This window comes from Perca flavescens, chromosome 13 (assembly GCF_004354835.1).
Source record: "Perca flavescens isolate YP-PL-M2 chromosome 13, PFLA_1.0, whole genome shotgun sequence".
Taxonomy (NCBI): Eukaryota; Metazoa; Chordata; class Actinopteri; order Perciformes; family Percidae; genus Perca; species Perca flavescens.
The window spans coordinates 17518192-17544958 of NC_041343.1; the positions used below are offsets into that span (position 1 = coordinate 17518192).

General features: G+C 42.4%; 1 protein-coding gene across 1 annotated transcript in view; it reads left to right on the top strand.

Annotated features, from left to right (window-relative positions):
• The window catches only part of dchs1b (dachsous cadherin-related 1b), an 84161-nt gene extending 59905 nt beyond the window's left edge, over positions 1-24256 (top strand). The window contains exons 5-29 of the mRNA XM_028594854.1: positions 2749-2937; positions 4407-4638; positions 4766-5002; positions 5875-6933; positions 7177-7364; positions 7581-7677; positions 7768-7925; positions 9993-10433; positions 10548-10843; positions 11023-11138; positions 13310-13549; positions 14258-14383; positions 14540-14749; positions 15360-15616; positions 15755-15961; positions 16132-16528; positions 16657-16770; positions 16893-17104; positions 17243-17394; positions 17935-18065; positions 18276-18562; positions 19149-19290; positions 19420-19591; positions 19675-20084; positions 20205-24256. Coding sequence (XP_028450655.1) covers positions 2749-2937; positions 4407-4638; positions 4766-5002; positions 5875-6933; positions 7177-7364; positions 7581-7677; positions 7768-7925; positions 9993-10433; positions 10548-10843; positions 11023-11138; positions 13310-13549; positions 14258-14383; positions 14540-14749; positions 15360-15616; positions 15755-15961; positions 16132-16528; positions 16657-16770; positions 16893-17104; positions 17243-17394; positions 17935-18065; positions 18276-18562; positions 19149-19290; positions 19420-19591; positions 19675-20084; positions 20205-22252 — 8118 coding nt within the window. The 3' untranslated portion in view covers positions 22253-24256. The remainder of the gene's footprint in view (positions 1-2748; positions 2938-4406; positions 4639-4765; positions 5003-5874; positions 6934-7176; positions 7365-7580; positions 7678-7767; positions 7926-9992; positions 10434-10547; positions 10844-11022; positions 11139-13309; positions 13550-14257; positions 14384-14539; positions 14750-15359; positions 15617-15754; positions 15962-16131; positions 16529-16656; positions 16771-16892; positions 17105-17242; positions 17395-17934; positions 18066-18275; positions 18563-19148; positions 19291-19419; positions 19592-19674; positions 20085-20204) is intronic.
• Positions 24257-26767: the final 2511 nt, after the last annotated feature.

Here is a 26767-nt window from a genome sequence, read left to right on the forward strand (position 1 = left end):
GTATTGCAACCTTGCAGGTTTGTTTCTGTATCTGTTTTTTTTTTTGTTGTTGTTCTACTTTAGCATTTTAAATCTGGAACCACAGAACTACTGTACTGCATGTAGTATGTTGCAGCAGAACAGCCCAAATCATTACATCTTTTATTTTATAGCTCCCAAGTTTGCCATGAAGAGTGCTTGCACAGGCGTTTTCTTAGTGCAACCTTGTGTTTGTCTTGCATATTTTTTCCTGCATGAAGAATCCATACCATACTGCTGTGCTGTGGGTATTTAAATTTTAGAGTGTGGAGAATCAATGTCCTGCTCTCCTTCTTGTTCCCAGACTCTATGCAAGCCTTTTCCAGTCCAAGACTCCCGTCTAAAACTACTTCCAAGCGTATTTATGAATACTGTGCCCAACCCCTGTATTTTCAGATAAACCTAACAAACACAGTCATGTCTTCTTTACAGCCTTATCCAGGGTAGAGCACCCTTTCCCTCATCTTTGTTTGTGATCTACAACGGAATTTATGGGGTAAAGATAGAGGTGATGATGAAGTCACCCTATGACCAGGTGGGCGGTCATGGGTGTTAAAGCCTCTTTAATTAGATTTAGTGAAAAGGATAGGGTCATCATATACGCGGGTGTCTGTGTGTGAGCATGAACACATTCGTCCTGTTCTCATCACCACAGGTGGCTAATCCATCACAGACAGTCAGAAAGATATGACGAACACCCAGACATGTGCATAGATCCCAAAAGGTTGTGTTAGTCTCAACACTGTACTCTGAAGGAAGTCCCAGTAATGATCTAAAATCCCCCAGCTGTAAACACTGACCAAAGGAAGGGGTACAGTATGACCCCTCAAAACCACAACCGTCTAGCTGCGGTAACACTGACTAAAAACCCTGAAAGAGCTTTTCTAATATTCCCATATTTTAATATCCTATATGAGCAACCGTGTGCGTCATGGTGGTAGTGTTTATGTCTGTCTGTCCATAACCAGTAGGTAAGTGTAATGGTGAAGACATGTGTTGGTGGGACGGAAGGAAGGTCATTGCCGGATGTCTGCTATGGTGGTCCCGGGCTCTGTGGGGTTCAGGGCCAGGGGAAGTTCCCATGTAGGATTCAGACTAATGATGAAATCATTAAACAACAAGCTGAGACATGTACAATAAGAGATGTGTCGTTTACATCAGTCTTATTCAATTTGAACCCTTTTTTGAGAAGTTGATTGCGGTGGAAAACACTACGGCAACACTGGTGGATGTATAGAAAGCCGAGCTATTATGCACTTTAAACTGTGGGAGGATATTACAACATAATATAGGGGCCACTTATATGAAAAAAAGGTTTTGGGAATAATAATTCATCCCATAGTCGTCATGTACATTCTATTAATTAAGAGAATACAGTCAAATTTAGCTAAAAAGTCAGATATACTATATATTATAACTTTTTCTTCACAATGTATGACAACTTGTCTTTTATCTTTATTGTTTATCTTTCTAATTGTAATGATCTTTGTATATTGAATTTTGCATTATCATGTATAGCATTTCATCGTATTTCAAACTTTAATCAGTATTTACACAAAAACGAAATTAAACTAAACGTTTCTGGGAAATTTAGACACTTAAGCTTTCTTACTGTTGCCTCATGAGAAAGACTGTATATGACAGAGAGGGAGTGATGTCATGAGCTCTCCTGGATCTTGGCTCGCCTTCAAGGCTTTGAGATCTGAGGGAGAATGCTACTTTTAACAACCAAACATACATATTATGGGCCGGTGTAAAACTTCAGTCAGGACCCTGGAGCACAGAGGACATTTTCCTTTTTTGTTTTGCAGGGATATCTTTGTGTATTTGGATTTGTTTGTGTTTTAATCGGAGCAGACAATGCATATTTGTGTGTGTATGTGTGTGTGTGTGCAGTAGAAAGAAGGATGTTAGGTAGATTAGACAAAAAAGTCAAAGGTAAGGTCAAGACCTGTGTCTGTTACGTGTCTTTGTGACAAAAGTTTGATGTCCTTTGTAGGGGAACAAGACTCGGTCAAAACCTACTTACTTTGTTAAACAGACCAGACGAAGGTTTCACCCCATGACAATTATGGAACTTCATCACTCAGTGACAGAGAGTCATGGGGCTGGTCGCTGCGGACCAGCCAAAAATGTAGAAGGGATTAATGTCTGAGGTTTGTGTTTAAATGGCTCTCCCAGTAAGTCAGTCAGTCAGTCAGTCAGTCAGTCAGTCGGTATCTTATTTAAATGACAGTTGAAAACCAGTTTGACCTTTCATCATTCATCAAAGTGCCTCTGTTGACCTCGAACCAAACTCACAACCTCTGTCAAAACTTTCTTGTCAGTTTCCTCCTTCTGTATCCATGGTAACCTCACCACCTTTCCTTTTGCACACACTGTGGGGGAGATCTATCCATTTTTTTTTATGGTATATCTATAAAAGTGAATTGCTCTCACAGATGCTCGTTTTTTATAGTACTCTGGAAACCATAACAAGTAGTGATATGGTGCGTGATATTTTGACAAGTGCAGATGTATGGGCCTGTGAGGTGACTGTAATATGGGACATTATTGTGATAACAGAAAGGCCCTTAGCTCGTATATAATAATTATGACACGTATGTTTTCTTTCACACAGATTTTGATAACCTGCTGGATGTGTTGGTGTGATTCTTTTTGAAATCCTTAAGTGTCACAGGCTGTGGACGGTCAGTGGCCATGTCTTACCTGGTGTCGCTTTTCCCTTAGGTGTCAGCCACAGATGAGGATCGTGGTTCCTTTGGTGCTATATCCTACATCCTGGGTTCTGCCTCTGGGAGTGCAGCACCGACCCACTTTACCATTGACAAGGAGACTGGCCAGATTTGCACCAGCACAGCTTTGGACCGGGATGAGGGATTGGACAAGTTTGACTTGACCGTCACTGCAACGGATGGAGTAAGAACACTCTTAACCTAAAACTATAAAGGAATAGCAGTTAGTAGTTGTCATCTCTGTAACCTTTTCATCTTGTCAGACAAATTAATCCTTAAAGAAATAGTTCAACATTTTCAAAGAGTTGAATGATAGAATCAATACAGTACCACTCTTATGTCTGTACAATAAATATGAAGCTATACTGATAGCAGACTAGCTTAGCTTAGCGGAAAGACTGGAAGCAGCGGAAAACAACAGCTAGACAAGCAAGGTAAACACCCTGTAAAACCACAGTGTGTTATTTTTATTCTTACATTTTGTACGGATTAAACAAGCAAGATATAATGTGTTTAAATAGTAATTAATTAGAGTGTCTGCCAGGTAGGTCTTTTCCAGTCTTTGTGCTAAGTTAAGCTAACTGGCTGCTGATGGTAGCTTCAAATTTACCGCACAGACATGAGTGTTATCAATTTTCTCATCCAACTTCGATGAAAGCTAATTGGCGTATTTCCCAAAAAAGCATTCTTTTAACCTTTACATATTTTGTACAATCAAAGCTCAATTACTGAAATAGACTTCAGAAAGAGACCAAAACAGCAAACTAGTTCTTTGTGTTGTTCCGTGACCAAAGACACTGCACGCTAAGTGTGTGAGGCTCCTTCTGATCAAATCCAGAAGCAGAAAGCAAATTAAAGATGTGTACAGCTGCACTCAAAAAAATCTGATCAAAGCGACGTGTTTGAAGAAGACAGCGTCCTGTCTCTCACTGTGTGTCTTCAAATAAAATCTAGGGGAACCGCAACAGCATGGCAAAGCAATCAGAGCAAACAGAGAGGGAGTGTGGGGAGGAAAAAGGTAAAGAAGTAGGAAAACAGATCCATTTGAACAGTCAATTTTAAAATTAAATACAATGTCTTGACCACATTTACACTGTCTTTGCACTGTCATACTTTCTATCCTTTTTTTACCCATGCTCAAGTAAAGATTGAATTCAGGTCTATAATTTACCACCTAACCCCCACAATGCATCTTCTCTCCCACCACTGGCACATTCCAAGCTTAATTCAGCTCGTCTCGACTATCCGTGTTTTTAATGGTCTCATAAAACTAATCCGGCAGATACAATGGCATACAACTGTTGATTGGCTCCATATTTCAGAGATCTTCAACAGAGAACTCGTCTTTCTGTCTTCCTTTCCAGCTGCTTCATCTTTACAGTGTGACATGAATCTATTGTTGAAGTTTTATAACATGAAAGTCTCTGTCGCTTTTCACCGATGGATAGAAAACAAACTCAATGTTGTATTTGGTGCAGGAAGGGAGGGATGATGTAATTTAACCAAAATAGCTATTCTTATAATTTAGCCTCCCTTTGCATCAATAGACTAGTCAGTTGAGGTTTATAATATTATTACAGCATTGGTGTCATGTGTACTCATATTTTAATGTGAAAATCTTGAATCAAATTTAATCCGAATATTTTTTTTCAGGGTGGCCTGAGCTCAGTAGCACGCGTGCGGGTCTCAGTGGTGGACATCAATGACAACCGGCCCACCTTCTATCCAGTCCTCTACACAGTCAGTCTCAGTACCCATAGTGCCCCTGGAACCTCCGTTGTCAAGGTAACAGCAAATGATCCTGATGCTGGGGAAAATGGCAGGGTGACCTACCGCACGGTACCTGCAGGAGGCTCTGGTTTCTTCACTCTCAACAAGGACACAGGTATGTCTGTCTGTCTGTGTGAACAACAAACATGGGTGAGCTATTGTGAAACCTGCTTTGGAGTGTTTAAAAACCAAAAAGGATATAGAGTAATTCATCTTATGTGTTCATCTTTCTTCCTCTACAGGTGTGATTTCCCTCTCTCGCTCGCTCCATGGCAAAGCCAACACGGTAATCTCCATGGTGATATCAGCCGAGGACGGCGGTGGTCTGACGGCGCCGGTCAATGCCAGGGTAAACGTGAGTGTGGTGGGAGGCTCGGTGGTGTCTCCCGTGTTTGATCAGGCTCAGTATTTCTTCACTGTTTCCGAGGACGTCCTCAGGGGGACCGCAGTGGGAGTGGTCCGAGCCGCTACAAAGACAGGTGAGGACGCCTGTACACTCAAGTCCTCCCTTTCTCTTTGCTCCACTATATGTCGATGTCTTTTCTGCCTTTAGTCGTACCAGGCATGCTTTTATCAATTTACTTGACATGGTTTGCCAGGGAGAACCTGTTTTATGTGTCTTTCTCTACCTTTTTTCATCTTTCTGACAAGTACCAGGACAAAAATGCACTAATGGGCTGGAGAGAGTATGATGTCTTACCTCTAACTCCAGCAGTTGTACAAATACGCAAGCAACAAGAGCATACACTCCATTAAGAAATCACATCCATCACACAGCGTGGGCTTTAGTGGGAATTATTTTCACTGTGGCCAGACTTTTATTTTCTCTTTGTATTATCGATGGAGAAATGAAGTTAGATGGGGCTGTAATTCTGAGTGGGAGTCAAAATGAAGTGTTCACAGTTGTGGAGTGGACAGGGCAACACTTACTCTGTCTGTGTAACTGCACAAGGCTTTTTGTGATTCTATCCCCTCACCCACTTTGAGTGAATCCAGCCCTTTGTTAACACAAGAAAAATAAACACACCACATCCCTGTCATCCAAAAGCGGATATGGATCTGTCATGTTTTTTTTTTGTGTCGGGTATGCTTTAATTAGGATAAGGACGAGTGGATAATCAACGGCTGTATACAGTATATTGAAACTCGTTCTGTACCGTCGAGTGGCGAAATGTTTAGTTGATTCATCTTTAGTAAAATGAATTATCAAGCAGAAATGCTGGTTCCAGCTTCTCAAATGTGATTATTTGCTGCTTTTCTCTGTTTTTGTGTTATTGTAAACTGATTATCAAGCATTTTGAAGATGTTACCCTGGTAGTTGAATTGCTGTATTTTTGTGTTGACCATGCAGGTGTTTCTAAGAATATCTTCTACTCTATCTCCACCGGGGACCCCGATGGTTACTTCACAGTAGACATTGCCTCTGGTACAATTCGCACTGCCCTTCCTCTGGACCATGAGACCTGCTCCAGTCTTGACCTGGAGATCCAGGCACGTTCCGGCTCTCCTCCAGCGTATGGAACCAGCCGGGTACGAATTACCATTTCAGACGTCAATGACAATGCCCCCACCTTCCTCCCATCCTCATCAGAGTCCCTCCTTTTACCTGAGATCACCAAAATGGGGAATGTTATCTATAGCATTCAGGCCACCGACAAGGACTCTGGTCATAACGGTCAGCTTAGCTTTGACCTGGTCTCTGCTGGCGCTGCAGGCAGCAGTGGCCAGAGAACGTTTGGTGTTGACCGAGGCAGCGGGGAGGTACGTCTGATTGGGAGTTTGTCATATGAAAGTGTCCCACGCTATGACCTTCAGGTGGTTGCCAAGGATGGCGGAGCGCCTCAGCTTAGCTCCACCTTTACGCTTGTAGTCCACATCCAAGCCCAAGATGCACAAGGCCCTAACTTTGACACCCTGACATACCGCGTGGAGCTACGGGAAAACACACCTCTCAATACACGTTTCCTCCAGGTTCGAGCACTGAACAGAGAGGCTTCTGGGAATGGTGGAAGCTCCTCATCTTCCTCCTCCTCCTCTATTTTCTATCGCCTTAGGCCTGATGGTGACGCTGCTGGTTTTGGCATTATGCCAGATAGTGGTTGGCTGTTTGTTCGTAGCTCTCTGGACCGAGAGGTCAAAGACATGTACCTGTTGACCGTCCTGGCCACCTCAGGCCCAGGAGGGGTGGGGAGAACTGGCAGCGCCACAGTCAGGGTGACGGTAACCGACGAGAATGACAATTCCCCAAGACTGAGCCAGGAGAGGGTGTTCCTAGCTGTCAGAGAGAACCTGCTCGCAGGGACAGGCTTTGGAAGGGTGTCTGCAACGGACAGAGATGCAGGACTAAATGCTCGACTCACCTACAGGCTGCTGCACACCAACAGGCACTTTCAGATCAACTCACAAACAGGTGAAGATAAACACCATGACTTTGTTTTTGTATTTGAATTTAGGAATAGTAATAGTAACGCTTGAAGCCGTAATTTGTAATTGGGTTACACTGACTGAAATGTAGTTACTCTATAAGCAGCGCTAATACCAGCTTTATTTCCCTTAAGAAAATAAGGATTTGCTGTTAGTCAGTTCAATTAAACGGCAATTATTCCCTAACTATTGCAAGTAATGCACACTAAGGCCTTTTCTTTTTCTTTAGGTGAGATCAGCACCCGCCTTGCTCTGGACAGAGAGCAGCAGTCCAGCTACCAGCTAGTTGTGGTGGTACAGGACGGGGGTACGCCTCCTCGCAGTGCCACCGGCACCGCTCATATAACAGTGCTGGATGAAAACGACCATGCCCCTAGTTTCACACATGCCAGGCCGGATAGGGAGCTGCTCCATCAGGTGAAAATGAAGGCAGATTAGATAGATCCGTTAAGGACAAAAAAATCAACCCTATAGGTCCCTTTCATATCTTAACAATCATAGTACTACAAAGGAAACAAAGGCAAGGTACAGTAAGGAATTGGAATAAACATTATAGGAAGATAATGTACATAGAAAAGGCATAGTATGTTGGAGAAAGACATTCATGTGAATAACAATCCTTCTGCATTGTAGGTGATGGAGGGGCTTCCATCTGGTACCGTCCTAGGGACAGTGATGGCTAAAGACCCAGATGAGGGAGAAAATGGGACTGTATACTACTCTTTATCAGGTGATTGTCACTTCCCTCTACATTCACATTGTTTTTCTTATCATTACCTTAACTTTGAGCTGATATCCATAACTGTTGCATCATCTGAAGGCTCCAGAGCAGAGCGTTTCTCCCTTAACCCGATCAGTGGTGAGCTGAGAACCGCTTCCCCTCTGAGATGGGCCGAACGAGCCGACTACGCTCTCACTGTGACTGCTGCTGACCACGGGACACCAGGCCTCAGCTCCACCTGCCAGCTACGAATACAGGTAAACACAATCTGTACATTTAAATTTTCTCATCCATCGTCCAGCTGCATGTACATTGCATGCAGCACCTACACATTTGTTGTGTGTGTCACATTGGAAACAAAGGCCAATCTAGTGCCAAAAACGTAACACAGTCACATCTACATTACCTCAGTCCTTTTGCATTCCTTACTGTGAGTAATTTACTCAAACTGTGCACAAAGTGAACAGTATAACTGTCAAAGAAATTGGAAAAGGAGATAAATATGGGAAGGAGCGAAACTGATCCTGTGCCTGTACAAACAAAAGCATCTATCCAATCTAGTGTGTGTTTCCTGCTCCAAAGGTTAGTGGGGTAACCAAAACCCAAGGTGAGAAACCCAGAGCTGCAGGAGGGAGCTGGTCTGGACTGAGTTATTGTTCTGAGCTTTCTGTTGGAGGGTCAATCCTGCATATCAACATACAATATCAGGAATTCACCAGCAGGACAAAAGGCCAACTACAGAGGCATTTAGTCAGAAAAGGGTGGTGGTTTGCTTTGACTATGGGGCATTGAGCTCAGTGTTTTTATGTGATGTGATTTCAGAAAGGAAAAGGATGCTAATTACTTAGATTTCGCCTGCGCCCTGCTTGTGTGACACTGAGATTAGACAGAGGGGAAACAGGCACCTTGGAATCAAATGCTCCCAGATGAGATTTGATGAGAGCCAGCTGCATCAAAGCACACAGAGAGAAATGGAATACACCACTGTACAGTAGCAGGCAGTGATACATGCACGCACGCAGACACACTGACAGTAACGACACATTCAAACACTCTCTTGAGGTAACATTTCCAGATAATGATTTTGAGATAACATTTCACATAGCTGTGGGTAAATTCCCACAGGGATATAGTTGTACACCACAAGTAGTACACACTACCTAGCTTGCATGTGTACTGTAGAGTAGGCATTAGGGAACACCAAGGAAAAGTACAAATAGTACATTACAGTTGCTGGCGATGTGTGTAGTAAAGCATCTGTTTCAAGATAATTGAAACACTTGCGCAAATGAGTTCAATAATTTCAAGACCCCTAGCTGTATGCCTATGTTCAAACATTTGTGGTTAACACATCTTAATGAAATGCAATCAATCGTTGCTGAATTCTGCTTGTATTTCAAAACTGCCCCATTTTGTTTCATGGTGGGCTGTGATTGGCTTGCTGCACAACTGCAATGAAACACAGAAGCAAGAAAGAGATCTTTTTTAATAGTCAATAGTCAATAACAGTAGGTCCTTTGACATGTGGTTTGTTGGGCATTTTAGCTGAAAATGTCTGCACATAGCTTTTTAGTCAGCATGTGAGGCTAATTTATGCACTTTATCCACATCACGTCCCCCATCTTCTAGGTTTAACCTTGCTATTTATGTTCTATAAAGACACCAGAAAAATGCAATACATTGCAATAGATCTTGGTAACGAAAGCGAGGGTAAGGTGTGTATGTGGATTTTTTGATGATGAAACCAGAGATTGTTAAAATCTGCTTAAGTTTGTTGTTTTCAGTGCTCTTTGATCTGTCCCAGAACAAAATCAAACCCTTAGGCTGTTGCTCAGAGGCTGCACGTATTGCTCTGCATCATTTAAACTGGAATATTTACAGTTTTCCCTTGCAATACACCCTTCATTATTTTGTCACAGGTCACAAACCCTGACTCTCATCTTGAAGACAGAATGCCGCAGTGTCAAGATATTTACTGGAAGGATTGTACATAATGTCTTCATGCACAATGAGAATGCCTGTGAGGGTTATTATAGTAATAGCAACAAAACAGAAACAGATTCCAGCCCAAGGCTATATTTAGGGATGGACTGGGGTGAGATCCATATAGCTTCATTGTCATCCTTGACACTTTTCTTCTTTACTTTGTTGAAATAATAGCATATTTAAATGTTTTTTTCCACTCTGTTTTGGGATAGATACGTGGATGATTAAAGAAAAGAATTTTAAAGTGAATACATGCATGACACAATCTGAATTATGATTATGTGAAGAAATGCTGAGATTGAAATGAGCCTGTCTGACCCTAGTTTTCTTTCCTTCAGGTTCTCAGCTCCTCCAGGTCCAACCCCAAGCCTAACATGCTCTCCATGACCCTAAACACAGTCGAAGGAGCTGCTCCGGGCTCCGTCATTGGCTCTATACGCCCACATGATCAGGATGAATCTAATGTGTTGGAAGGCCAGGTGACCTACCTGGTAGTGGGGGGGACAGACCAAGATGGGACTTTCATGGTAGACCGTTTAAAGGGCGACGTGTACCTGGTGCGTGAGCTGGACTACGAGAAGGGTTCGAGGTACACGCTGCACATCGAGGTGTCTGACTTCTCTCAGGCGTTTCCCAGCAGCCACCTGGTGCAGCTGGATATCAACGTGCAGGACAGCAATGACCATGCTCCCCAGTTCACAGAAGACCCAGTTACCATTGTGATCCCAGAGAACATAGAGACAGGGACTTCCATATATACTTTCCAGGCTGTGGATCAGGTGGGAAACAGAATATATTTCCTGCTTGAGAAAAGGTGTAATGTTAACCAGTGATTGGTAACTCAAGGTCCACTTACAAGTTCTGTCTAATTCATCTGTTTTCTTTTTTTATAGGATGGCAGTGGACCCAACAGTGAGCTGCGTTACTCCATCGAGCACTACTGGCCCGACACGCCTGACCTCCTGACCCTCGACCCCTCCAGCGGAGTCCTGACTCTGGGGCAGAAGTTAGATCGTGAATCAACACCATCCCTCTACCTTGTGGTGCGGGCAACAGATCAGGCAGCGGATCCTTCTCAGAGGCGCTGGGGTTCGGTCACTGCCAGAGTGTTTGTGACGGACGAAAACGACAACTCTCCGGTCTTCAGCTCTCCGTCTGCAGTTAGCGTCATGGAGGATCAGCCTGTAGGGTGAGTGGCATGTCTAACTGTAGTCTGTTTTTGGTGCCTTATCAATGCAGATTTCTGCCATTGAAGAAGAACATCAAAGAATCCTGTTAAAAACAATAGTCAAATGCATTTACTTTCATGGCCTCAAGCTTGAAAGTGGTTCTTTTTATATGAAATTTGTTTTGTATCTTTATTGACAGGTTTGTGATTTTGTATGTGATGGCTCGAGATGAAGATGAAGGAGAAAATGGCAGAGTGTCTTACAGAATCCAGGCAGGCAACAGCGCTGGCCGCTTCAGTATGAACCCCAACACTGGTAAGTGTGGGACACAACATCTAAAAATATCGTAAAGTTCCAATAATATAACAGGACCTGTGGAGACTGGGGATTTCCCATGAATACCTCATTTACACTCCATCAATGGATGATTAGGTTAAAATTCCCCACATCATTTACAATCCTGCTTTGAATGATTTAATACAGCGGGGGTTGTATGTGGCCCTTTTCTGTCGGTTTCATGATTGACAGATAATCAGTATCCCACCCGTGGAAGCCCCTCGGATGAACAAAACTTTCCACAAGATCATAATTACCCACTCAAGTGCTATGTCTACAGGGTCTCAACTGCTAAAACAATCATAACCCCCATAACACTCTTCACTAGATGATCTTTCAATACCTTAGAGCAATATTTCACTTGAATAATGCTTCGGTGTTCTTTTCTTGAAGGATTTCGTCATGGGAACTGATCTTAATTTGTGTTAGGGACGTGGACACCCTTTGATATCTTATATATGTGTACAGTATGTGTATTCTCTTTATCATCAGAGCTGGGTGGTGTGGGCGTGCTAACCGCTGGCTGAGATGGGATTAAGAACCATAAGACAGATACTTAATGCAGCTTCCAGATGGAAGAAAGTCTTTACTTCATTACTGTCAAGTTTCTGGTGCATTAGCAGGGGTTGATTTCACTTCTGGTTTGTTTCTCAGACTGTGTGGTGTTAAGCATATGCTTAATAATAGCTGTAAAAGCAGATTAGCATTGGTTTGCGAGAACATTTAGCAAACTTCCTGGCTAATGTGAGGGTATCATTAGCCTAATTATTGCTTATACACTTTATATCTGCTCTGCCAATATGAACTTTCTGTTATTCCACATTACAGCTGCTTCACTGCTAGTTTTATAATCACTTAAAGGCTAATGTGTCTTATATGTCCCTTCATTTCTTCACAGTAGCTTCAAAATTAGATGGAAGATTTTATTCATATTTGAATATAGATCTCTATATCTGTTTTTCCGTCATTAAAGCTATCTCTGACTCACAGTATATAAGTAAAATATCAAATAAGACACATATTTTATGGCTGCAGCACTGCATTAATAGCCTGTTTGACACCAGACCCTTCTCAGTTGCAACTGAGAGTGGGTTAGGGAGCAAATCTCAAATTTGCCGGAAGTTCGTCAGGGTTTACCCAGGCTACTGCATTAAATGAACAAATCCGTCTGTCTTTCCCTGATATTCTGTATGACATATTTTGTATCTTTGGAAACCTTGAAATCTTTGGTAGAACTAAAATATAGTTTCATGTGAGTTTGGGTTTGAACAAAGCTAATCCAGACAGAGTCAGAACGCTTATATCATATGGTTGGCACTGAACCAGTAACACTAAATTGGCTACAGAGGAGAATGAAATAATACATGTTTTGCATCTGTTTGTGTTTGGATGAAACATCGGAGCTAGCAAAACCTTGCAGGAACATCAGAGCCTCAGCTTTAGAGAACAGTCAGGCATGCTGCGGCATTTATAAATTACACACGTTTCTCAGGCACCGCATGCCAGCTAACTTCTACACTCCTGTGAACAGTACACACACACACACACACACACACACACACACACATTTCATATTTCCTCTCACTTTGACTGACCCTACTTGTAATCGGGGTGATGACAGGGGTTTCGGGTGTAGACATGAAAGGTAGGAGAGTAAATGAAGCCAGAGTCTGAAGTGGTGGTCTTATTCACAGACTCTACGTGAACCAGCTTGATTTACATAAAACACACACACATATATACGCACCAACTAATGCCTTACAGATTTAAAGGCAAACAGATACTGTAATGTTGTACAGAGAAGACATAATAATAACCTAATTGCAGGGGAGGTCATAGGTTGAGCTGGCAACTATTTAGTTGTTGTTTGGACTCTTTGTGTATTGCCTGCATGCCAGCACAAACAATAATCCTACATGTTTACTGATAGAGCTCTGATTCACATTTGAATGCATGTGCAAAGTGACAGAATTGAATAGCTTGGCAATGGTCTCTCACTTATTGTGAAAAGTCTCATAAAGCAAAGCTGTAAAGGTTTTGATTTTACTGGTCCTTCTAGACATACAAATCCTCTCTCAGGTACACAAAATGATATGTTCACAAAAACAGGAAAGGTAGTTTTAGAATGTTCTCCCTTTTTTCCCTTGTAGGCTCTCTCTCCATCCTTAAAGCATTAGACCGGGAAGAGCAGGAAATCTTCAATCTGACCATTGTAGCAGAGGATCATGGGATACCTCAGCTTTCCACTTCTCAGGTGCTGTGTGTGCAGGTGATTGATGTGAACGATGAAGCTCCGTTGTTCCAGCGAGCAGAATTTGAAGCCCAGGTGATGGAAAACCAAGGACCAGGAACAACTGTTCTGACAGTTACTGCCACCGACCGGGACCAAGGTTGGTTTAATTGTGTTATTTAAATACTGTAAAGTTAGGATGCTTGAAATGGTGAAATACAGTATTTTAGGAAAAAAAAGGCCCAAACTAAATATTTGGATTTACAAAGACTTTCAAAACTTTCCAAAAAAACTTTTTATGGTACCAAATATGGTCCTTATAGTTCAGGAAAAACAGGTTGTACACATATGTTCCACAGATTGATAATTCCACAAAGTAATGTCTGTAGACTGTATATGATCCCACACAGGAAAACATTTGTGTCTTTTGGTCTGTAAGAAGTATGGATGAAGTCCAGGAAGGATGAAGTTAGGATGAAGTCAAGATTATAGAGCATCAAAAGAAAGAAAGGTTCCAAAATTCACTTTAAAAAGGAACAGCTGATATACAATACATATGCCTTCAGTAGGAAGGCCAGAAAAATTAAACAATAGAGAGAGATAAATGGTTTTGAGAAACCAAATAACTTTAAACCAAACCACAAGCTCATGCTAATGAAAATGTGTGGTTACAGCCATTGACTAAAGCCTCATAATTCTGGAGCTTTCATTTGGACTTGCTTGCGGCTCTGTGCATATTGGATTAATTAATAGCACTGCCTTATTACATTGCATGTAGCCTTGCTTCATTGCCAGTTTCGTAGTGTGCTGTGTAGTGTCAGTGTGTGTGTTTTATTTTTATTTGTGTCTGACTTGTGTTTCAATGCAGGTTCTAATGGCCAAGTGACGTATGGAGGTGTGACAGAGGAAGGCTTCATCATCAACCCTGTGACAGGAGTCATCACAACCACGAAGGAACTGGACGCAGAGCTACAGGATCACTACACACTCACTGGTATGACTACATTCCTCGTCTTCATTGTCGATATGTTATGTACTAATGGAGCTCAAGCTCAATTATTCCCACAGAACACCTCAAGTACATTGGTTTAACATAATGTTGTATGGGATCCAACATCTCATCAGCTAAACTATGTCCATGTCTTCGTAGTGTATGCCAGGGATGGAGGGCTGCCTCCTAACTTTGCCAAGACTGTAGTCCGCGTGGAGGTGCAGGATGTGAATGACAACGCTCCGGTCTTTGGTCAGCCATGGTATGGACTGGAGGTGCCAGAGAACCAGGCCCCTGTAGAGCTTTGCTTCCTCAAGGCCACCGACCCTGACTCAGGTCCTGGTGGAGAGCTGGAGTACAGGATCACTGGTGAGAAACAGTGTTGTGTGTCTAACCCAAGTATTTTATTAGAATGGATTTAAAGAGCGATTTAGTTCACCACAATTGCTGTAATTGGTGTTTGAGGGTGTGTCGAATGTGGAAATAACAATATCCTGGGAGAGACCATGAATTTTTGTCATTTCTGGTGTTTTTCAGGCTTTAAATGGTCCAGCATCAAATTTACAGATTGTTGACAGATTATTACAATTGGAACTGCATATATGTGATTATTGCAGCTAAATCACACTTGTATTAACCCATCAGGTTTGCTTGGACCATTTCTGGTGATATCTGAAGTTGTACTGACAGTGTGGAGGAATAGATTTGGTCTAGTAGAGGCCATGCAAGATTTGGACGATTGTATTGCTTTTGACAGTGCTCTTTTCCTCCCATATGAAAGATCAGAGCTGCATACAGCTACCCTAGACTCGCTTCTGACATTCTCGTGTCTTATTTCAAATATAGTACATTCCATACCTGTCTGGAGCAAATTCCAACTTAGACTTAAGTGCAGAGTTGGCACAGATGCTCAGTCCACAGAAATCGTAGGATTTTTTAAAGATGTTTCTTTCTTCTGCCTTATGAATTCTTCATCCAGCTGGGGACCCTGATGAAGATTTCCACCTCCACGCCAGCACGGGAGCCCTATCCACGTCACGCGGCCTAGACAGGGAGATAAGGCCTGAATATACTCTAGAGGTGGTGGCTACAGACCGAGGCAGCCCTGCTTTCAGCACTACTGTCACAGTGGAAGTCAAAGTGCTTGATGTCAATGACAACAGCCCTGTCTTCAGCAGAGGTAGCTTTTCTGTGGAAGTGTCAGAGGATGCTGCAGAGGGGTCCAAAGTTCTGGAGGTAATTAGAAAATGGCATTTTGGATGATGCTTTGTTCAAACATTTAACTGACATGCTGTATATCTCACTTTTATAACAAAAGTAATTATATGTCAACAGTACTCATTTAATCCTAAACATGTATTTATCTTTATCCAGGTGTCAGCCACAGATGCTGATGACGACCTGAATGGTAAGGTTCTGTACTTCCTTAGCCGAGAGGTCCACGGAGCGTTCAGTGTGGATCAGAGCACTGGTGCTATCACCACATCAGCACCTCTGGACCGGGAAAAAAGAGCGTCATACAGCTTCCAGGTGTTTGCTGTTGACCTTTCACCTGTTGAACCCAGGAACACCTCTGCTCAGGTAAATAAAGAGTTAGATGTTGAAGATGTTCAGTTGACTCATTGTTAAAAAAAGGTTTTGAATTTATGATTCACATGATATTTGGTATACCAGATTTTGGAGTATTTTTAATGCTCATTACATTAGCAATACATTTTGCACTTAACCCACATGTGAACTCATCCTTCTAGGTGACAGTCACTATCTTAGATGTCAACGACAACACACCCTTCTTCATCCAGGATCCGCTGGTCATCGAAGTGTCTAGCATGCGTTCACAGCGGGTTCTAGCCACCATGAAGGCCGAGGATAAAGACTTTGGAGCCAACGGTTCTGTGTTTTACCGTTTTGCCATGCCAGTCAAGGGCTTCAGCATCAACTCCCTGACTGGGGAGATCCAGGCCACTGAGCCACTGGGGGATCTGACCCAGGCTCAGAGGACCCTGATAGTGGAGGCCATGGACCAGGGAAGTCCAGCTCAGTCTGCACAGGGAGTGGTGGTGATTTATGTAAAGGAGGTGGAGTACAGCGGCATCCGCTTCTCGAGGAATGCCAGAGACGTCAGCTTACAGGAGAACGCTATACAAGGTCTGACATTAATACTGTATTATTAGAGATTAGGATAATCATCTCAGTCAATTTGTCCCCCTTTACACTTTGAAGATCTCTCTACTACTGTTAAGGAAAAAATTTTCTGCTCTACTTCAAAAATTCAGGCACAGCTGTGGCTCAGGCTCAGGCTCAACACCCAGATGGCACACGTAAGGGTATCAGCTACAGCCTCTTCAGTGGGAACAGAAAGCAGGCCTTTAGCATCAGCTCCTCAACAGGTGAAACTCACAATACAACTCAATCATCGTTATTATGTCCTATAGATGTTAATGAGCTGTGGATCCGTTTAATCTGTCATTTGATGATTTTCCTGAACCTCATTTTCCATTCAAATCTCTAGGTGAAATCATGGTGCAGAGCTCCAATGGGCTGGACTTTGAAGACACGCCCAGACTCCGTCTAGTTGTGAAGGCTGAAACGGTGTCCTCCACATCTTTCATGGCTATCAACTTGATCCTGCAGGATGTCAATGACAACCTTCCTCGCTTCCAGCTGCAGAATTATGTGGCCTACATGAGAGAAGCACAGGGATATGAAATGCCAATCATACAGGTACTTTTAAATATAAAAAAACTGCATAATAAATAATACAAAGTCATAAAGATATTAAGGTCACTGGAGTTTTCCAAAGGGTCAAAATGAATTCTCATCATTCTCCCTTTTTCTTCCCTATCATCCACCTTCTCCCAGGTGATGGCTGAGGATGTGGATCAGGGCCAAAATGGTCAGGTGACCTACTCCATCCAGTCGTCAGGCATGAGCGGCCTGTTCAAGATCGACCCGATGACAGGAAGCATCACCACAGCGGCCATCATGGACCGTGAGATCTTTACCCAGACCAAGTGAGAACAGATCTGTGGTTGAATAACCTCACCAAGAACCATTTTATGTACACATTTTGTAGATGGATATATATTTCACATGTAATAAGTGTTTGAGCTGCTGCATGGCTTTGTACAGAAAAAGTCCATTATGTATACACACAGGTAAACATGCATAGAAGGAAAACATTAGATGTAACACATCATGAATCATATTCACTCAGCTAGTTTGTGTTTATATAGCTGGTGGGGAGGTTGACATAGTCTGCTGAAGATATAGGCAAACCAATATCTGCATGCCAGATGTATCAAAGCTACCATTTCAAACTCTGTAAATCAACTCCGGTTCACTGTAACACTTTCATAACTTTTTTAGTGTTGCTTTCATAATTCTTTTTTTTTTCATCATGAATGTGTAACCAAAGTTGTGATGGCATCATTTTATGTTTCTTTTAAATTTTTTCTATCATCACCAACATTAAAATTACACTTTTAGGACTACACATGTAATAAGAAACAGACGACATTTTAGACAACCTCTTTTTTTCTGTCCATCCACAGGCTTATAGTTACAGCAACTGATAGAGGAAGTCCACGATTGGCTGGTTCGGCGACATTAACAGTAATTATTGTTGACCAGAATGACAACAGTCCCACTATTCCCTTGCCCCAGGAAATCCGCATCCCAGAGAGTAAGTACTTTATTTACAGGAATGTTGTTCTTTCTGGTTATGTATATCATGTAGACCAGTTAACAGCAAATATATTACATTTACAAAACAAATGTCAAAAGACAAACCCTGTGCAGGTCTAAGGATGTGTAGTTGTGCATACTTGCATTCACAGGAAGTTAAATACAGCTAACACATTTTTTTTTCTTTATCTCTTTCTCTATCTATCAGACATGTTGATTGGCACAGAGATCACTCTTGTGACGGGTAACGACGTCGACTCCAGTCCTGCCCTCTCCTACTCCTTGCAGCTGGACCCAACAGCCTTAGGCAAGTTTGGGATTCACCGCTACAGTGGAGGCGTATCACTCACTGCCCCTCTGGACTTTGAAGAGAAGACGTGGTACACACTGACTGTCAGAGCCACGGACAGCCAGCACCAAACTGAGGCTAACATTACAATACTGGTGGAGGATATTAATGACAATGCACCTGCATTCACCCATGATCTCTATCAGGTAGGGCGGCTTATAAATCAAACTGATGTTCTTTTTTTATGCAGGTATATTGATTACATTTATGGCACCAAAATAAATGTGTTGTATGAAATATGATGTGTTCATTGCATACTAATTGCTGCCTAAAAAAGAAATGCACAGAATAAGTGTGTTTACATTTTGAAATACTACACATAATAAAGTTTGATAGGGAATTAAATAGGAATAGGGAATTTCTTACTTCAGAAATGCCAACAGACTACAGCAGAAGGAGAACATTGCACTTGTACACATACTGTAAAAAACACATGTACATTCCCAAGGTGCACACAGTGGGGTGATAAAAGTTTACTGCCTACTATTGACTGGGGAAAGGTTTCAGAGATCATGTATAATATTTACTTCTTTGTCTCAGGAAATGACCTCAACATTAGCACAAACTCAGGAAAAACAGGAATTACAATATAAAATGCAATTTTCCCCTCTGTGAGTTTAGTGCTTGTTGACCTTTGCTAATTGTATTACAGCATTTATGCAGTCCGTTTTCTCCTTATTTGTTTCTTTTGCCTGATGTTCAAATGTTGTTATTAATATCTCTGCACCCCAGGTAACTCTGCCTGAGCACACGCCACCAGGAAGTGTGGTTGTCACAGTAACAGCAACTGACAGGGACTCTGGTGAGAACGGAAAGATCACCTACAGAGTGACGTCATCAACCCAGGAGGGTTTCTACATTGATCCCAACAACGGTAGACACCCTTGGCTTCCTCCCTGATATACAGTAGTTTAGCTCCATAAATAAGTTTCCAGTTTAAAAAGAAAGTAATATGTTATTCATTACATTTAATTTAAAAATAATGTCATTGCTCTGTATCCAGGAACCCTGTTCATCAATCACAGAGCTGAGTTTGACCCTGAACGTCAGTCAGTCAGCATTGTTATTGAAGCTCGTGATGGAGGTTCGCCTTCGCTCTCCTCCCTCACCACTGTCCAGGTCCAAATCTCTGACGTCAATGACAATGCTCCTGTGTTTCACCAGTCAGAGTACAGGTCAGTCATTCATTAGATTCTGGATGTGTTATGGTGTAACCTCAACAGCTGTCCTCACATATGTAATGTTCTTCTGTCTGCAGGGCTACAATTTCTGAGGACACCATCCCAGGGGCAACAGTTCTGACTTTTGAGGCCTTTGACAGCGACCTCTCTCGAGAAAACTGTGGCTTTGACTTTGCTATTGCCAACGGGAATGAAGGAAATTCATTCCAGATTGAAAGCAGTGTGCGGTTCCTGGAGGGGCGGGGCTTTCAGACAGTTGGGACTCTGCTGTTGGCTGAGGGGCTTGACTTTGAAACCAAGCCACTTTACAACCTCACTGTGGTGGTGTCAGACCGTGGTGTGCCCCAGAGGAGCTCTAGTGTTGCTGCAGTGATAACAATTGGTGATGTGAATGATAACCCTCCAGTCTTCAGCAGAGCAGAATATACTGTGTCTCTGAGTGAGGGAGCTGCCGCTGGGACTGAGATCATACGACTGACTGCTACAGGTGGGCAAAAGTCTTCTCTTTTTGTCCAGTTATTTCTCATTCTCTCGCCCTTTTTCACTATTCCTCTCTTTCTTTGTCTCCCAGTTAATTCATTGTGCTCTGTTGTTGTCCTTCTGCCAGACTCAGACTCAACTCCTAATGCTGAGGTCCAGTATACGATCAGCTCTGGTGATGAGGTGAACTTGTTTACCATGGACCAGTGGACTGGAGCCTTGCGGCTTCAGCGAGCACTCGACCGTGAGCACCAGTCCACACATACTGTCATCATCCAGGCCTCAGATGGACAGGGTCATTTTGCACTTGCTCCAGTCATTGTTGAGGTCAAAGATGTAAATGACAATCATCCGTTCTTCCCTGTGGAAGTCCTGACAGCCAGTATCAGGGAAAACCAACCAGCAAACTCAGCTGTGACTGTTCTACATGCCATAGACCATGACACAGGGGTTTTTGGACAACTGAAGTACTACATTGTGGAGCGGTCTGTGGCGGGAAAAGACAGCTTCACTGTGGACCACAACTCGGGAGAAATCAAAAGCAAAATTCCCTTTGACTTTGAGAAAGTCAACTCTTTTAACTTTGTAGCAATGGCGGTAGATTCAGGAAACCACTCAGCCACTGTAACTGTTCAGGTGTTTGTTACAGGTGAAGATGAGTATGACCCACTCTTCACATCCTCGGATTTCTCCTTTGAAGTCCCAGAGGGAGCTAAGAAAGGCCAGAGCATTGGCCAGGTCCAGGCAAATGATGAGGATGGAGGGGTGGATGGTATTGTTCTCTATTCTCTTTCCACCAACTCTCAGTACTTTGATGTAAACAAAACTACTGGGGTCATTTTCCTCAAGGCGGACGGTTCAGGCAGCAGTAGTAGCAGTGGCTCGGGCCGGACCAAACGGGAAGCCAGGCTGATGGCCCTGGATGTGAGAGCTCACAGCCCTCTAGATGCATCTCGCACCACTACAGCCCAGGTCTCCATTGATGTCTCAAACACCAACTTTGGCCTGGCCCCCGATGTCAACATCCTGCTGATTAGCATCATTGCTGTGTCTCTTGGTTTTATCATATTGCTTGTGGTCATGGCTGTGGTGGTGTTCCTTGTCAAGTCACGCAGGAGGAAGAAAGCCCAGGATGCAGGAAACAGAACTGTTGCGTCAGGAACTGCACTGCAGAAATTGGACGATTGCAACTCAGGACCAGGAGGGGAGAGGATCTACCACCAGGCCTTGCCAGGCTATGCTGGAGATCAGAGTGTGGCTGGTGGTGGACCCTACACTAGAGGGGGATCTTTGGATCCCTCTCACTCCAGTGGAAGAGGATCAGCTGAGGCAGCGGAGGATGATGAGATCAGGATGATAAACGAGTACCCCCGCGTCGCCTCCATCACCTCATCCATGCAGGAGCACATCTCTGCCAGAGGACCAGACTCTGGAATTCAGCAGGATGCTGACCAGCTCTCTGATATATCCTGTGAGCCTGCAGCATTGGAGGGCAGCACCTGGTTCAAAGGAAAGAAACTGGGAGGCAGTCTTAGTGGGACCTTGCTCTCTGGCCAACTCCCAGTCTATAGGGACGATGGAGGAGGGTACCTGGGAGTAGGTCGCGGCCTCAACATTTCCCTCCCGAAGGATTACGCCTTCCCTGAGGACGGTAAACCTTCAGTTGATGGTTCCCTCACAGCTATCGTTGCCAGTGATGAAGAGCTCCGCGGAAGCTATAACTGGGATTACCTACTCAACTGGTGCCCTCAGTTCCAGCCTCTGGCTAATGTCTTCACAGAGATTGCCAGGCTGAAAGATGAAACTGCCCAGCAGAGTCAGAACCCTCGCCAACCCTTCCAGCCCAAGCACAAAATGGATCCCAAACCTAGAATTGACCCTCCACCACTCATCACATCAGTGGCCCATCCAGGGGCCATGTCAGTTCCCCCCAAGGTCCCTGTGATTGGACGGACATTCCCCCACTTGGCTTCACTCCGCAGGTCCCCTATCAGTCACGAGGGATCTATTTCATCAGCAGCAATGTCCCCCAGCTTCTCCCCTTCGCTGTCCCCTCTGGCAGCTCGATCTCCAGCTGTTTCTCCCTTTGGAGTCAGTCAAGGGCCCTCAACATCCATGATCAGCACCAGGGAGCCCTCACTGGACCAGAGTCCTGATCGCGAAATGAGAATATGATGTCTCTAAAACTATTTAAGTAAAAACTTTAAGACAGTGATGGACAAAGCATGATGCCGCATGCTTTTGGCTGTTCTTTTTCATGGAACAAAAGAAAGCAAGTGAGACGTCAGTTGTACTGTCATTTTCAGAAACTGTTGTTTTCATCATGAGAATGAAGGTTTTCACAAATGTCCAGATTGTGACACTTGTTTCAAGTGTCTGACCATATGATTCTTGGACAATAAACACACCAACACAAACATACTTAACCTTCTCCTGGTAGAAAATGTGCATTCTTTGAAGTACTTCCATTGGTCTGCAGTGTTACAGAAATACACAAAAGTGGAACATGTGCCTGGGTTGACAGGACCAGCCCACCCCTCCATGTCAACAGTGACGCAGGTCTCCTTGAACTGATCAGGGTTAAGAGGTAAACTGACCTCTTCATGGGTCATGCCCTGCAGTCAGAGATCCCTTAGTGTGTAGATAGATAGATGTGTAGTGATTAATGTTACCTCACTGGCTGGCCAGAGAGCTAAGGACCTTGTTCCTCTCTTTGTGTCTGTGGACCTTTTTACACTCTAGTATTAAACTCATCTAGTGGCTGCTTTAAAAATGGCCTCTGGACATATGTGTGAATCCCATGGACAGACATATGGTGGGAATTCTCAAAGACATTGATTCACTAACTGGCAATGCATCACACAGTGGAACAGCAATGATGATTATTGTTTTTCTCACTAATTAAGATGGCAGTTCTTTTTTTTTGTTCCATTTTGATTTATTTTTTTTATATATTTTTTTATAGAATTATGATTTCAGATCCAGAAATGCCATTATTCCACATGGAGGGGTTATTGGTTTTGTGTATTTGCATATATGTATATTTGTATGTATGCAGGCTACGCTATGTACTGTATGTGTCTCCTATGGTTTTAGAGACTCTTGTGACAGTTCTGATGTGAGTGAGAGGGAGACTTGTTGTGTTTTTAGCATTATTTATATGAAAATAGGACTTGCCACATGTTGACAGTAGGAAACCAAGCACAGCTCACACTGTGTTGTTACCTTAAGCATTTTTTTTGTCAGATTGTAGATCATCCCAAATCCAAAACAGCAACTGGATGAAAATATGTTATCAATCTAAATTCCTGCTTCTCCAGCAGTTCAGCACTCTATTGTTGCATGCAGTTATGCACAACAGCACATTCCCATTGTTATTCAGGGACAACTAAATTTGCCGATCACCTCTGTGTCTTTAACAGAAAGTGCTTCCTAAAGTCAATTACATCAGTCATTAACTTAAATGCATTTTACTGTGAAGTTGTTCATCTCAGCACAACAGAAATAGATTTTCATAGGAAAGTGGCATGGCTTGGAGAAATGTAGCACATGAGCCAGACAAGTGGGAGGCAAATGCCTGAATGCATGAGCCCTGATGAATGTACAAGGATTTAGCAACCAGTGCAGTATTTATTTTCCACGGTTCTGTGCATTTTATTGCTATGATTCACTAGATTGACACCAACATGATGAGGTGTTGTCTGTTTCCATGTGTTTAACTCATCATCTGCTTCTTTCTTTTCTCTCATTGTTCAGATTCAGTGTTAGCAATATGCTAGCATAGCATGAGGCAAAAGGCTTTAAGTGTGTTTTTGTCATACTTCCATGTGAATTTATCCTTCTGGCCTGTTTTCAATTTTTCAAGCAATCTTGATGTCTTTTTGTTATCAAAAGATGGCTTCTACCTCTGTTCTTTGTTCAACATAACCCTACAAATCGCCTCATGCTAAGCTGGCACTGGTTCAGCAAAAAGCCACACATGCCATGAGCCTAACTCTAGCACAACATGTTCTTGAATAATCATGCTGTCTCAGAAACATTTCTGTATTGGAGGACCTCCATTTGGAGTTCAGTTTGAGATGACTGCCAGTGACTGATCAGCGGAGCAATGGCAGAAAAGAAAGAGCTGTCTATGTATTTAAAGCAAATAATAAATTCCTACTGATCTCTTTTGACAAACTTGAGTCAGAATTCATCTTTTTTTTTTTTTTAGAACTAGGGAAGAACTGAAAATAAGGGCAGTGAGCCAGTAGACAGTGACCTACTTCTATGGTCACCATCTGGCTTTCAAGAACAGCAAATATTCACCTGAAGGTAAAACTGAACAGTAGCATTTCATGCTGTACAGGCTAATACAGTATATTAGCATTATGATGTTATTTTAATTTTTTTTGCTTGGTTTGGTTGAATCCAAGGGATAACATATAAAATACGGATTGATCCAACAAGACTGACAAAAGAAAAAGAGAAGACACAATAAAACAAAATCACATATTTGCAAACTAATGGTAAAATGACGAAAATCTATTTGATGACATATGATGCACATTACAGAATGACACCAAATAGATTATCTGCATTTTGAACTCCTGAAAATGTTTACCACCAACACTTGCTTATTTTTATTTCTTACTAACAAGTGTCTAGGATAAAGCCGTGGGAAAAGTATTTTTTGATCAGTAAAGGTTAGCCTTTAGAGGTATCGGAGAAACCTGAGATCCAGCCAAGATCCAGTCAACAGTGGATTCAGTTCTTCCAGCTCATATAAAGGCATATAATGTTGATGTAGCTGAATAATTGAAAAATGTTTATTTCATATGGAGCACAGACATGTTTGCATAGCTGCTGGGGATTTCTGCCTCATTTGGTCATCACACACAGCTGTACAATGTTTCTGTGTTATTGTTATGTACAGAAGGAGCTGGACATGGATTTTACAAGGTGCAAATGAAAGAGCCAGAGACAGAAGCTCCTGTGGTACCAGTGAGACATGCACAATATGTCATGTGAAATGAGAAGTGATGACAAATTGCACATTTGAAATACTAACTATATTTGAATGTTGATTGTGCCATTTATATAGTGAACAATCTTACATCTGTAGTCAGCTGATGTTTAGTTGTATGCTTCACAGGATGAAGAACATATTAACTAAAAAAAAAAGGTCTTGCCTGCCAAAAAATAAACAAAAAAAGCTTGCTACCTTCACTTACACGCTCACCTCAACACACAGCTGTGTTAACTGCCTGCTGTCCCAAGAATGCTTTTGCTGCATACTCCTTCACTAATCCCACACAATTCCAAATAATCACACACATGCACACACACACACACACACACACACACACACACACACACACACACACACACAACTAGAGACTACTACACAGTGACATATTCATTCAGTGGCCCACAACAATCTCCCCATCTGATATTGGCCTAGATCCATCTCCTGCTGGCACATACTTGGCAGGTTATTTAGTCAAATTTGGTAAAAATCTGTCTGGAACAGAAGTCTATCCCCTGGAGATCTAGGTCAAATATAAAATTGTTTGTACACTATGAAATGTGTGTGCGTGTGTGCGTGCGTGCGTGCGTGTGTGTGTGTGTGTGTTATTATAAAGTATTAGTAATGTTAATCTGTGAGACAGTGGTAGGTAATGGAAATACACAATACAGGACCATGATACTGGAAACCTATTGAACCCTTGAAATGAATGTGTTGTCAATGAAAAGATGAATTTATTAAGACAAAGAATGGATCCATACTCTCTATCCTTAACCTTTACTTTACCTTGGAAGAAGTTTTTTTTTTCAAACTTAAACATTTATAGTTTCCTATTAACCCTGGTATTATGTTGACAAAAAAATTAAATTGATGATGTTACGGGTCAAAATGACCCGTGCGGTGTAAATACACTGAAAACAGTCAAAGAATCAGGTAAAACCAATAAGGAGTTTATTTCACATCATATGAACATTTAGAAAGGAGAAATGCAATACATTTTTAATTCCAAAACTATATTTAGCAATTATTTAGTCAACATTTTTTCCTCATCACAAATTTTTTTTCCATGGAACTTGTCCCATTTTCTCAAAATATTCTTTTCACATTTCCATTACTCTCCACATGATGGGCAGAGTGTAACTGTGCGCTCTCTGCAGATGTAACTCTTGCATTTCACATGAGGTGCTTGTTTTACACTTGCATATGCCATGCATAGCTGGATTTGGCATCACAGGATGCCCATATTTTGATGCCATACTTGGCAGTGGCAAGGGACAGCGCCCCCTGAATTGAACAAAGCGTTCGTCTACAGTGACATGGGGACCAAGATTGTACAAAACAGGTACAATTTCGACTCATTTATCCCTTACATCTCTGATTGCTTCTAGTTTGTCTCTTTTACGTCAACCAGCGCTGGTGTGGTGGAACACCCGAGATATCACATGAAATGACTCCAGAGACATTGTTGCTCGAAAGATCCGGATCAACAATAGCATTGTCCTCGGTTTCTGAAAGATCCTCTGACTCTGAAACCTCTTCCTCTACATCACGATTACCATCAAAAATATGTGCTAAAACTTCTTGAGTTGCAAATCTTCTGCAGCTCATTTTGTAGTGTGCATGTCAAAGAGATGACATTACAACAGTAAAGAGGACAAGCGTGAGAAAGCTTCTCCTCCTTT